Genomic DNA, 13,840 nt, shown 5'->3' on the forward strand with positions numbered 1-13,840 from the left:
CCAGTGTCCTGAAGAGGCCAAAGTTAGCCCTCTGGAAGTCTAAGGTGGAGGTTTTATTGACCTTCTCCCTGACTTCTCCAAGGATCAAAAATTTAGTAATTTACGATCTCTTTGCCCATGATAGCCTCCAACCATCACTTCACCCAGCAGTCCTTCTTTGTCTGTGAACAGCAGGTTTACCCAGGCATTTCCACTAGTTGGCTCATTCACCAGCTGGGTCAGGATGTTCTCTTTCACACCCTCCAAGAATGCCCTTTACTGTTTCCTCTCTACTTAATTGTACCTCCAGCAGACATCTCGTAGATTGAAATCTCTGTCTTGGTTTAAGCCCAGCCAGTAACTCAGAACCAAGCAGTCGCTCGCTCACTCCTCCCCTTCTTCGTCCCCCTTCTCCCAGAGGGATAGGGAGGAGACTCAAAAGAATGGAAATCCCACAGGTTGAGATAAGTACAGTCCAGTAACTAAGGTATAAGACAAAACTGCTACCACCAGTAATAAAAATAAGAGAAATAACAAGGGGAGAGAATACAATTGCTCACCACCTGCCAACCGATACCCAGCCTGACCCGAGCAGCAATCTGTCTGAGCCTTCCAGGTAACTCCCCCCAGTTTATATACTGGGCATGACGTACTGTGGTATGGAATACCCCTTTGGTTAGTTTGGTCAGGTGTTCTACCTCCGTTTCCTCCTGGCTTCCCCACCTCCCTGACAGAGCATGAGTCTCAGAAAGTCCTTGGTCAGAGTAAATGTTAGCAAGAACTAAAAACATCAGTGTGCTATTAGCGCTGTTCCCAGACTGAAGTCGAAAACACAGTACTGCACTAGCTACTAAGAAGGAGAAAAATGACTGCTACTGCTGAACCCAGGACATGGACATAAAGCCTGAGACTCTTACATGATACCTAGGGTGGAGAAACTTTAAAAGTGGGTGACTCTCCGTGACAGGACACTGAGGTGCTTGTCAGCTAGTCTGACAGGGAGTTATGCATTCTTAGAATCAACTAGATTGGAAAAGACCTTTAAGATCATCAAATCCAACCATTACCCCAGGACTGCCATGTCCACCAGTAAACCATGTCACTAAGAATCTATACATTTCTTTGAAAACTTCCAGGGATGGTGATTCCACCACTTCCCTGGGAAGCCTTTTCCAATGCCTGACCATCCTTTTGGTGAAGAAATTTTTCCTAATTTCCAGTCTAAACATTCCCTGGCGTAGCTTGAGGCCATTACCTCTTGTCCTATCACTTGTTACTTAGGAGAAGAGACCAGCCACCTCCTCACTCCATCCTCCTTTCAGGTAGCTATAGAGAGCTATAAGGTCCTCCTGAGACTTCTCTTTTCCAGCCTGAACAATTCTAGTTCCCTCAGCCATTCCTCATAAGACTTGTGTTCTAGGCCCTTCACCAACTTCGTTGCCCTTCTCTGGACCCATTCCAAGCAACTCAATATCTCTCTTGTAGTGAGGGGTCCCGAACTGAAAACAGTATTCATGCAAAATATGCTGCCTTCCAGGCATCTATGCCAATGCCTGCAGCATAGGCAACAAACAGGAGGAGAAGGAAAACATTGTGCAGCAGGAAAATCATGACATAAGTTGCCAGACTGGAGTGCTTCAGTGGATGGCTACAGGCTCTTCAGAAGGGACAGGTGAGGAAAGATTGGTGGTGGGGTTGCATTGTATGTCATGGACTGCCTTCAACTTGATGATGTGAGTGAGAAGGTTGAATGTTTGTGGGTGAACATTAGGGGGAAGGCCAACCAAGCAGATATACTGGTAGGAGTCTGTTATAGACCACCTAACCAGGATGAAGCATTCTTCAAGCAACTGGGAGAAGTTTCACGACCATGTAATATGGTGCCGTGTACCAAGTACCATGCAGCTGCTTGCTCATTCTCCCCCCAGGTGGGATGGGAAGGAGAACTGGAAGAAGGTAAAACCCTCAGGTTGAGATAAAAACAGTTTAACAATTGAAATTAAGTAAAATATAATAATGATAGACATCAACTTGATGGATGGGCCACTCGGTGGATGAAGAATTGTCTGGATGGTGGTATGCAAGGAATTGTGGTCAATGACTCAATATCCAGTGCAGGTGACATGGATTGAGTGTGCCCTCAGCAAGTTTGCTGATGACACCAAGCTGTGTGGTTCGGTTGAAACACTGGAGGGAAGGAATGCCTTCCAGAGGACCTTGACATGCTCGTAAGGTGGGCCAATGGCAACCTCATGAATTTCAACGAAGCCAAGTGCAAGGTCCTACACCTGGGGCGGAGCAATCCCAGGCACAGTTGAAGGTTGGGCAAGAAGAGATTCAGAGCAACCCTGCGAAGAAGGACTTTGGAGTGTTTGTTGTTCGATGAGAAACTTAACATGAGCCGGCAGCGTGCACTCGCAACACAGAAAGCCAGCCATATCCTGGGCCGCATCAAAAGGAGCGTGACCAGCAGGTCGAAGAAGGTGATCCTGCCCCCGTACTCTGCTCTTGTGAGACCTCACCTGGAGTATTTTTTGCAGTTCTGGTGTCCTCAACATAAGAAGGACATGGAGCTGTTGGAACAAGTCCAGAGGAGGGCCACGAGGATGATCAGGGGACTGGAGCACCTCCCGTATGAGGACAGGCTGAGAAAGTTGGGGCCTGGAGAAGAGAAGGCTGCGTGGAGACCTCATAGCAGCCTTCCAGTATCTGAAGGGGGCCTATAGGGATGCTGGGGAGGGACTGTTCATTAGGGACTGTAGTGATAGGGCAAGGGGTAACGGGTTCAAACTTAAACAGGGGAAGTTTTGGTTAGATATAAGGAAGAAGCTCTTTACTGTGAGGTTGGTGGGGCACTGGAATGGTTTGCCCAGGGAAGTTGTGAATGCTCCATCCCTGGATGTGCTCAAGGCCAGGTTGGACAGAGTCTTGGGTGATATGGTTTAGTGTGAGGTGTCCCTGCCCATGGCAGGGGGTTGGAACTAGATGATCTTAAGGCCCTTTCCAACCCTGTTTTATATTTCTATGTTTCTGTACTGTGACAAAAAGCATACATTATGCCTCTCAGTCATGAGAGGGAATCAACTCTCAGCTGGGTTCCCATCGATTACATTCGGTCCTTTCTGTCTCCGTCAGGACTGGGAATCAAGACACAACACAGTGTTTCATGATTGGTACCATAGACAGCAATTCCATACTGTTAATGAGTATATCAACTCTTACGCAAACTGAAGGCTGCTAGAGTTGTATGCATTTTCAGTGCTATTAGCGCAATGATTATAAGCACTTGAAAGTTTACAGCATTTAACAGCGACAGTGCGAGCATTAGATATAGTTACTACATCTTAATCGATTTGATTAACAGTCATCCGTAGAATCTTCCTGACAAACCGGTTGTCCACAGATGTATGCCTGGGGAAAATATTGAATTAGCTACAAAGGCAAGGTTCATTCACATTACAGGTGTAATTTATCTTGACTGCGAGGTCTGGTGCCGCTCTTCCATCTCCAGTGCCCAAGCAAGATGTTGGTCCTTTACAGATGTCTTCCTGGGGTAATGGCATCACCCAAAGGGACTATAAGACATATGAGGACAGCTAGGATCTGTAGTTTCTGTAAAATGCACAACTAAACCATAATAATATTATTCTCTCAAATAGCATCACACAAATCACTACTGCTAACACCAATGATAATACTGATAAAGGAAATAACAAGGGAAGAGAATACAACACCTCACCACCAGCCAACCGATCATTCGCCCCCCCAGCCAGACCAAGCTCTGACAGATACCTCCTCCAACCCCGCAGTCTCCCTGCCCTTCTGGCTAACTCCCAGTTACATCCCGGGCATGACGTGCTGTGGTATGGAATACCTCTTTGGCTAGCTTGGGTCAGGTGTCCTGTCTCTGCTTCCTCCCAGCTTCCCCTCCTCCCTGGCAGAGCATGAGGCTCACAAAGTCCTTGGCCAGACCAAAACATCGCTGTCAGCTCTGTTCCCGAGCCAAAAGTCAAAACACAGCACTGCACCAGCTACCAAGAAGGAGAAAAATGACTGCTACTGCTGAACCCAGGACAGACTCTTCATTAGGGACTGTAGTGACAGGACAAGGGGTAGCGGGTTAAAACTTAAACAGGGGAAGTTTAGATTGAATATAAGGAGGAAATTCTTTCCTGTTAGGGTGGTGAGGCACTGGAATGGGTTGCCCAGGGAGGTTGTGAATGCTCCATCCCTGGCAGTGTTCAAGGCCCGGTTCGACGAGGCCTTGGGTGATATGGTTTAGTGTGAGGTGTCCCTGCCCATGGCAGTGGGGTTGGAACTTGATGATCCTAAGGTCCAACCCTAACTATTTTATGATTCTGGATGTTGGTTTTAACACTCCCATATCTAATAAGTCTTTAATTGTCTCTGAAATCTCATCATGTCCTCCTGGTATGCAGTATTGTTTCATTGTGATTACCTTGGTGGCCGATGGGATTTGTAATCAGAGGCATTTTAACTTGCCGAACTAGAAGTGGCTGAGCTGATATATATGTCCTGGTTCTGAACTGATACTTACCATCAGGTAAGCTTGAAGTCAATCCTTTTAAAATGTCAATTCCAATTATATATTCAGGGATATGAACAATCAGCACTGAACAAGTTTGTTTTGGCAGAAAGCCAATTTTCATCTCAGTTTTTGTCTGTACTGCTTCAATTTGTTTGCCACCTAATCCAGTAATCAAAACCTTTTGCCCTTTAATTTTTTTTTTGGATTACCATAAAGAGGCCTCTGCTCCAGTATCAATGAGGGCCTTAACTGTTTGACAGGATTTATTTTTCCAATAAATTTGACGTTGTACATGAGGACGTTGATCTGTTCTCACCCATCTTTGTGCTGGAGCTTGGCCCTCATCTCAGTTTTCTTAACACTTTTACATTTGGCCACGGATAAAGATCGTCGTCCTGATCCCATCCCCTTTCATCCCCTGGAACTGTCGACTCGCCAATGGAGGGTCCTCCAGTATACTGTCCTGTTGAGGCTCAAAGGGGGGAGCAGGTGGTCGAATTACTTCATCCGTCATGTCAACAACTTTGTCTGAGTTTGAATTGTTTACTCTTTTCACAGATTTATGCAACCCACCTTGCTTGCACAGTCTCCACATTTCATTGGTGGAAATCCCATCAATCTTATCTCGAGCCGTCCCATTTTCCAGCAAGGCATCAAACACCTCTCTCCAGGAGAGTCGATTCTCTTTCATCTCACCCCTCCGGTTATTGTCTCTCATGTTTTGGATGGGGCCCCATTCCCCCAAGTCTCCGAACTGCTGGATTTTTTCTATGATTTGTACTATGGGGTTTCCAGCTTCATTTATCAATAAAGTCATCATAATGCCTTTATATGCTGGCGGCACAATCCTAATAATCCTGTCTGAATTGGAACTGATAGTGGAGCCTGCAGCATAGCGTCTGTATCTCCAACAAAAATAGCAGTTTTCATCACTTCCTCCTTAACACGCTGAACACAAGTCTCACAAAGCATATCAAGGTCGATCTGCACCTCTACACATCAGGCAACCGATGCTACATGGAGTATGTGGGCCGCACTAATTATACAATGAGCTCTAATAAAAAATCCCAGTTGTCCAGGAATTTTGGAAGCAATTATGGACTGGTCAGAGGGCAAAGTTTGGGAATGTCACCAGAGGAGGAGGTGATGCATGCTGAAGAGGCCCCACCATATAATAAACTGTCAGAAAGGGATAAGCAATATGCCTTGTTTACTGATGGGTCCTGCTATATGAGTTGCAGAAACTGCTGAAGGAGAAGGTGAATTGAGTCAGATCGCAGAAATGAAAGTTATCCAGGTGGCTTTATACTTTGCAGAATGAGAAAAATGTCCAGTACATTATCTGACTCATGGATGGTGGCAAATGCCCTGTGGGGGTGGTTGCAGCAATGGAAGCATAGTAACTGGCAACACAGAGGTAAACCCACTGGGCTGCCGCATTGTGGCAAGATATCGCTGCCTGGGTGCAGAACCTGGTTGTGAAACACGGGGAGTCCTGGCAGATTGACTATATCACGCTCCCACAAACCTGCCAAAGCAAGCGCCATGTGCTTACAGTGGTGGAAGCAAAAGCTGGATGGCTGGAAACATAGGTTGTGCCCCATGACCATTTTGTCTGATCTCAAAAGTTAAGCAGAGTCTGGTTTGGGTCTTGGCTGGGGTTAGACGAGGATATAGGAGGACCAGGAGATTTTCCCCAAAGCTGGACAGTCATGAGTGGCAGGGTGTGTGGGACAGTATGGGCAAGTATCTAGTCCACTGGGCCCCTCCAGTGCTTTGGAAACCTCAGAGATGGAAGGCAGCTGTATAGAGCCCCCAGCAACATGCTTCAGAAACTGGTGAAGCGGACAGTGAATTATTTTGAGCCTGGTGGGCCCATGACACTTCAGGCCATCAGGGCAGAAATGCAACATAGAGATGGACTCATGATCGAGGGGTGGACTTAGCAATGGACGCTATTGCCAAGATTATTCACGAGTGCGAACACTGCACACAGTCTCTCCTGCTCTGAAAGACCGTTACAAGAGATGGAGCCTGGTATCATGGACCAGATGGCCTCGGCAGCTTTATAGGAACTGGTCCATGCACTAAGATAAGAGTGATGGTATATTGAAAATGTGGGATCTGAGCATGACGTGAATGGTATGGAATAAGGGGTGGATAATGTCCTGGGTTCAGCAGTCGCAGTCTTTTTTCTCCTTCTTGGTAGCTGGTGCAGTGCTGTGTTTTGACTTTCGGCCTGATGTTTTGGTCTGGCCAAGGACTTTATGAGCCTCATGCTCTGCCAGGGAGGAGGGGAAGCCAGGAGGAAGCAGAGACAGGACACCTGACCCAAACTGACCAAAGAGGTATTCCATACCACAGCACGTCATGCCCGGGATGTAACAGAGTTACCCGGAAGGGCTGGGACTGGGGGGTTGGAGGAGGTATCGGTCAGAGCTTGGTCGGGCTGGGGGGGACGAGTTATCGGTTGGCTGGTGGTGAGGTGTTGTATTCTCTTCCCTTGTTATTTCCTTTATCATTGTTATTATTGGTGTTAGCAGTAGTGGTTTGTGTTATACCTTAGTTACTAAACTGTTCTTATCTCAACCCGTGGGAGTTGCATTCTTTTCAATTCTCTTCTCCATCCCTCTGGGAGTAGGGGGAGGGAAAGAAAGGGGGGAGTGAGTGAACGAGTTGCCTGACTGGGTTTAAACCATGACAATGATCCATGCCTGTTTAGAGATTGGTGTTACTTAATGGAGAACTTAGATTCTAGCTAGCTGATTTTCATAAAAATTATACTAAAAAAAAATTAGATTTAGTTGAATTCCTTACAACTAGCTCCAGAGTAAATATTTGAAGCATCTATTAGACTTTTTCTTTCTATCTCACAGTCCTTTTGGTTTTGAACTTGCCACTTACTCCATGTGCTGGCATACGTTAAACTGATAAAGTTTCCCAACAACTATGAATCTTATGAGTTTTTATTAATCTAAACGTAGGATTTAATCATTTTTGGTGTCATTTTGTCACAAGGATTTGTCTCGCGGGTTTTTACTTGTGTTTCAAGGTTTCTTGCGTAATTTTCTTTTTTTCATGTACCGTCTTTCACAGTCCCTGTGACATTTACCTATGGTCCTGTGCTATGCTGAAAAATGCTATTGTTTTATAATGCTCTAATTGATCTAATGCTAAAGGTAAGGTAACAGTTGTGTACAATATTACTACTGTATTTAAAATATTTTTGGTGAATAGCGGTGGATGTTGCCCTCAAATTCTGGTAAATGAACTCCAGTCATATTCTGCAGTGGGTGCCTTGCTTTTATTTTTCAAGTCAAGATAACATGTTAGTGTTATAGCATCATCGAATCATAGAAAGGTTAGGGTTGGAAAGGACCTTAAGATCATCTACTTCCAACCCACCTTCCATGGTCAGGGACACCTCACACTAAACCGTGTCGCCCAAGGCACTGTCCAACCTGGCCTTGAACATCGCCAGGGATGGAGCTTTCTCAGCTTCCTTGGGCAACCTGTTCCAGTGTGTCACCGCCCTAACAGTAAAGAACTTCTTCCTTATATCTAACCTATATATCTCCCCTGTTTACATTTGAAGCCATTACCCCTTGTCCTATCACTACAGTCCCTAATGAAGTGTCCCTCTCTGGCATCATTGTAGGCCCCCTTCAGATATTGGAAGGCTCCTATGAGGTCTCCATGCAGCCTTCTCCAGGCTGAACAGCTCAAATTCTATCAGACCGTCTTCATACGGGAGGTGCTCCAGTCCCCTGATCATCCTCGTGGCCCTCCTCTGGACTTGTTCCAACAGTTCCATTTCCTTCTTATGTTGGGGACACCAGAACCGTACACAGTACTCCAAGTGAGGTCTCACGAGAGCAGAGTAGAGGGGCAGGATCACCTCGTTCAACTTGCTGTTCATGCTTTTTTTGATGCAGCCCAGGATACAGTTGGCTTTCTGGGCTGCGAGCGCACACTGCTGGCTCACGTTCATTTTCTCATTGACCAACATCCCCAAGTCTTCCACAGGACTGCTCTGAATCAGGTCTATGCCCAACCCGCAGCTGTTGCTGGGATTGCTCCGACCCAGGTGTAGGACCTTGTACTTGGCTTTGTTGAACTTCATGAGGTTTGCATTGGCCCATCTCTCAAGCCTGTCAGGGTTCCTCTAGATGTCATCCCTTCCCTTCACCGTGTTGACCACAATGCATAGCTTGATGTAACTGAACAATTTGCTTAGGGTGCACTCAATCCCACTGTCCATGTCTCCAACAAAGAACAGGAACAGGATCAGTCCCAACACTGACCCCTGAGTGCCCCCACTCATCACTGGTCTCCACTTGGACATTGCGCCATTGACCACAATTCTTTGTGTATGGCCATCCAGCCTCTGTTCTTGTGAGACCTCACCTGGAGCATTGTATGCAGTTCTGGTGTCCTCAATATAAAAAGGACATGGAACTGTTGGAACAAGTCCAGAGAAGGCCCACGAGGATGATCAGGGGACTGGAGCACCTCCCGTATGAAGATAGGCTGAGAAATCTGGGGCTGTTCAGCCTGGAGAAGAGAAGGCTGTGTGGATACCTCATAGCAGCCTTCCATCATCTGAAGGGGGCCTATAGGGATCCTGAGGAGGGACTGTTTATTAGGGACTGTAGTAATAGGACAAGGGGTAATGGGTTAAAACTTAAACAGGGGAAGTTTAGATTGGATATAAGGAGGAAATTCTTTCCTGTTAGGGTGGTGAGGCACTGGAATGGGTTGCCCAGGGAGGTTGTGAATGCTCCATCCCTGGCAGTGTTCAAGGCCTGGTTGGACAAGGCCTTGGGTGATATGGTTTAGTGTGAGGTGTCCCTGCCCATGTCAGGGGGGTTGGAACTTGATGATCTTAAGGTCCTTTCCAACCCTAACTATTCTATGATTCTAATTCTCTATCTACTGGGCGGTCCATCCATCAAATCCATTTTACAGTCAAGGATGTCATGCGGTACAGCATCAAGCGCTTTGTGCAAGTCCAGGTAGATGACATCAGCTGCTCTGCCTCTATCCATCAGTTCTGTAGGCCCGTCGTAGGAGGCAAACAAATTGGTCAGGCATGATTTTCCCTTAGTGAAACCATGTTGGCTGTCACCAAGCACCTCGTTGTTTTCCATGTGCCTTAGCATGGCTTCCAGGACAATCTGCTGCATGATCTTGCCAGGCACAGAGGTGAGGCTGACCGGTCTGTAGCTCCCTGGGTCTTCCACTTTCCCCTTTTTAAAAAAGGGAGATATATTTCCCTTTTTCTAGTTGTTGGGAATTTCACCTGACTGCCATAACTTTTCAGAAATGATGGACAGTGGCTTAGCAACTTCATACACCTGAAGTAGGCCCTTGATGACAAGAACGGGAAGTTTGGAAGTAGCCTTGTTGCCTCCCAGTTTTATCCTCAGCAAGTGTAATTAAAACCAGCAGTTAGTTGTATTTCTTCATATCCCCCACTACAAAATAATGAAGCTTTTTCATGGTTTGTTTCTTTTATTCAAAGTTAACAGATGCAGATGGTTGATTGAGGAATTAGTTTGTGAATTGCTTCATTCATCTTTTTTCCCCTCACTAATACAATTTAACTGGTGTTAGCAAGAGGGAAAGTATTGGGTTTGGGTTTTGGCTTTAAATTTGTCAGTTAAGTGTGTTCTAGTGCAGGAGATGATCACCATACTACCACCACCCTTCCCCCCACCCCTTGCTGGTTGACAGTCAGATGAATTGTGCTGGCAGTGATAGGCTTAGACTTCGATATTAGAGTTTGGGGTTTTATTGTTTGGGATTTTGGTATTATCTTTACTGGGGGTTTGTTTCTTTTTTAAATGCTTACATCCCAAGTGTACATAATTTAAAATTATTTTGCTTGTGTGATAACTCCAATGTTTTCCATCACAATATCTGGTAGTTTTTAACCTAATGAGGAATTTGATTGAAGTTTTGTCCTGGGTTCAGCAGTAGCAGTCATTTTTCTCCTTCTTAGTAGCTGGTGCAGTGCTGTGTCTTTGACTTTCAGCCTGGGAACAGCGCTGATAACACCAATGTTTTTAGTTGTTGCTCAGTAATGTTTACTTTGACCAAGGACTTTCTGAGTCTCATGCTCTGCCAGGGAGGAGGGGAAGCCGGAAGGAAGCAGAGACAGGACACCTGACCCAAGCTAGCCAAAGAGGTATTCCATACCACAGCACGTCATGCCCAGGATGTAGAAGTGGGGGCAGTTACCTGGAAGGGGTAGACCACTGCTTGGGTCGGGCTGGGGATCTGTCGGCAGGCAGTGAGTGGTTGTATTCTCTCCCCTTGTTATTTCCCTTATCGTTGTTATTATTGGTGGCAGCAGTAGTGGTTTTGTGTTATACCTTAGTTACTGGACTGTTCTTATCTCAACCCGTGGGAGTTACATTCTTTCGATTCTCCCCCCCCCATCCCTCCAGGAGCAGGGGGACAAGGAAGTTGGGGGAGTGAGCGAGTGGCTGCGTGGACCTGGGTTGCTGGCTGGGCTTAAACCACGACAAGTTTTCACTCAGTTCCTTTGTAAAACTGTTTTAGAAAACCAAATGTTTTGATGTTTTTGAATAGTCATGAAATACATGTTTAACTTTGTATATTATTCTACTTAGATATGTTAAATCTAGTGTGAAATGAATATATAGGTGGAATAATCCACTGGCTCAAGAATATGTGTCGTGGTTTAAACCCAGTCAGGTAACTTGTTCACTCACTCCCAGTGAGTGGTGCCGAGCTGACAACAATCGAGGTCCGTGTTCGTCTCCCCCCCCTCCCTGCACCGGGGCTCTCCCCTTCCCCGCTCCCGGAGGAACGGGGAGGAGGATCGAGAGAGTGCAACTCCTACGGGTTGAGACAAGAACAGTCCAGCAACAAATCACCACCGCTACTATCAGCTAAAACAATGATAAGGGAAAATAACAAGGGAAGAGAATACGATACCACCGGCCAAGAAAACGAGTCCCACCCGGAAGCTCCTGTCCTTCCGGGTAACTCCCAGTTACCCCCCACCCCGGGCATGACGTGCTGTGGTATGGAATACCTCCCCGGCTAGCCCGGGTCAGGCGCCCCGCCTCTGCTTCCTCACAGCCTCCCCTCTTGCCTGGAAGAGCATGAGCCTCACAGAGTCCTTGGTCAGGGTAAACATCACTTAGCAACAACCGACAACATCGGCTTCACCAACGCTGTTCTCAAAACTAGAAGTCAAAACACAGCACTGCACCAGTTAACACAAAGGAAAAAACATGACTGCTACTGCTGAACCCAGGACAATATGCTAAGGTCACTGGTCATGATTTGGCACATGTCATATAATCTGTGACAAATTCATGGTTTGTCTGTGTGGGGAATTTATTGCTTTATTTTAACAGTATAAAATTGTATGAATTTATATTATGTGTGACATCATACTTCTGGTTTTCCAGTTACTTTTGTAAACACTTTATTTAATCAAGTATTTGGTGGCATTTTGTATATAGTTGGTCCAAATCACCACATGAAACGTAGTTTGCAAGTACTTTCATAAAGATACTTTTTCCCCCTCTTTGTATGAAAGAAGTAAGCCTAGGGAAACAAAACAGAGTTTATATTTGCTTTGAAAAAATGCATGCTCAAGAAAAAAATTATCCAAAAACAACTGGGAGAGGGGGTAATCTAAAAGTACTTAAAACAATTCTGTGTGTATACACAAAAATACGTGGGGTTTGATGGAGCTAAGTAACAGTTTGGGTGGGTGAGAAATACCCTTGTTTAACTTATCTGCATTAATGATTAATGTTTTCCCTTCTTTCTCCTCTCTCTCCTTTTAAGGTTTAATGAAAAGTATCTGATTAAGCACTGAATTTTCATTCCTGATTTGTTTAATCCAGTGCATTCACTTGTATGCTATCCATGTGTCTGGGCTAACCTAACAGTTGATTTATAGGTGAAGCTAAAGTATTTTTAATGTGTTTTAAAAAAAATCCTATTTAATTAGATATTGTGATACTCATGTTAACTTCTAATTGCAGCCAAACAGATGATGATTCTGGGTCAGCATCAGCTTCGGGATCTGGTTCAAGCTCTGGAAGCAGTAGTGATGGAAGTAGCAGTCAGTCAGGTAGCAGTGACTCTGAATCTGGTTCAGAGTCAGGCAGTCAATCAGAATCAAAGTCTGACACATCTAGAGAGAAGAAACAAGTTCAAGCTAAACCACTACCAAAAGCTGATGGATCTGAGGTAAAACAAAGCATATAAATTAACTCTTTGTAGGGAAAACCACATTCTGTGCAGAGTAATTACAAGAGCATTTTTAATTTAAACAAACAAAACCGCTACAATATTTCCTTAGAATTTTAACTTGATCAGGTTAGTGAATGCACATGCTTAGCTTTCATAACAAACAATGGGCTCTTAAATTCTCATCTCTTTAAACACCTACAGTTAGATAATTGCCTAAATTGTATCACACAGAAGCACCTGTTAACTTATTGCATATTTTTGAAGACAAAGTCACACATAATGTTGTGACAGGCCAAGTAGGACTATAGGAACAGCGGTCAGGGTATGCAGGGATGAGACAAGGAAGGCCAAAGCCCACTTAGATTTGAGCCTGGCAAAGGACATCAAGGACAACAGGAAGAGCAGAAGAGCTTCTACAAGGAGAGGAGAGGAGAGGAGAGGAGAGGAGAGGAGACACAGCTACAGGTTGGGCGGAGAAGAGATTCAGAGCAGCCCTGCGGAGAAAGATTTGGGGGGGTTGGTCAATGAGAAGCTTAGCACGAGCTGGCAGTGTGCGCTCGCAGCCCAGAAAGCCAGCCGTATTCTGGGCTGCATCAAAAGGAGTGTGACCAGCAGGTCGAAGGAGGTGATCCTGCCCCTCTACTCTGCTCTTGTGAGACCTAGCTTAGAGTTCTGTGTACAGTTCTGGTGTCCTCAACATAAGAAGGACATGGAACTGTTGGAACAAGTCCAGAGGAGGGCCACAAGGATGATCAGGGGACTGGAGCACCTCCTGTATGAGGACAGACTGAGAAAGTTGAGGCTGTTCAGCCTGGAGAAGGCTGCATGAAGACCTCATGGCAGCCTTCCAGTATCTGAAGGGGGCCTGTAACACTGCTGGGGAGGGACTCTTCATTAGGGACTGTAGTGATAGGACACAGGGTAACGGGTTCAAACTTAAACAGGGGAAGTTCAGGTCAAATGTAAGGAAGAAGGTCTTTACTGTGAGGCTGGTGAAGGACTGGAATGGTTTGCCCAAGGAAGTTGTGAATGCTCCATCCCTGACAGTGTTCAAGTCCGGGTTGGATG

At 45.6% G+C, this 13,840-nt stretch overlaps 1 protein-coding gene across 8 annotated transcripts in view; it reads left to right on the plus strand.

The window, feature by feature from the left end:
• LOC130593773 (chromodomain-helicase-DNA-binding protein 1-like) overlaps positions 1–13,840 on the plus strand; it is a 72,278-nt gene that overhangs the window by 22,795 nt on the left and 35,643 nt on the right. For all 8 annotated transcript variants that reach the window (XR_008970870.1, XM_057399142.1, XM_057399148.1 and 5 more), the window contains exon 3: positions 12,562–12,769. Coding sequence is in view for 7 of the 8 variants with exons in the window: in XM_057399142.1 (XP_057255125.1) it covers positions 12,562–12,769 (208 nt within the window). In the remaining variant the exon portion in view is untranslated. The remainder of the gene's footprint in view (positions 1–12,561; positions 12,770–13,840) is intronic.

This window comes from Pezoporus wallicus, unplaced genomic scaffold (genome assembly GCF_028554395.1).
Source record: "Pezoporus wallicus isolate ANWC-B61680 ecotype Strahan unplaced genomic scaffold, APGP_CSIRO_Pwel_v1 contig_4492, whole genome shotgun sequence".
NCBI classification, from domain to species: domain Eukaryota; kingdom Metazoa; phylum Chordata; class Aves; order Psittaciformes; family Psittacidae; genus Pezoporus; species Pezoporus wallicus.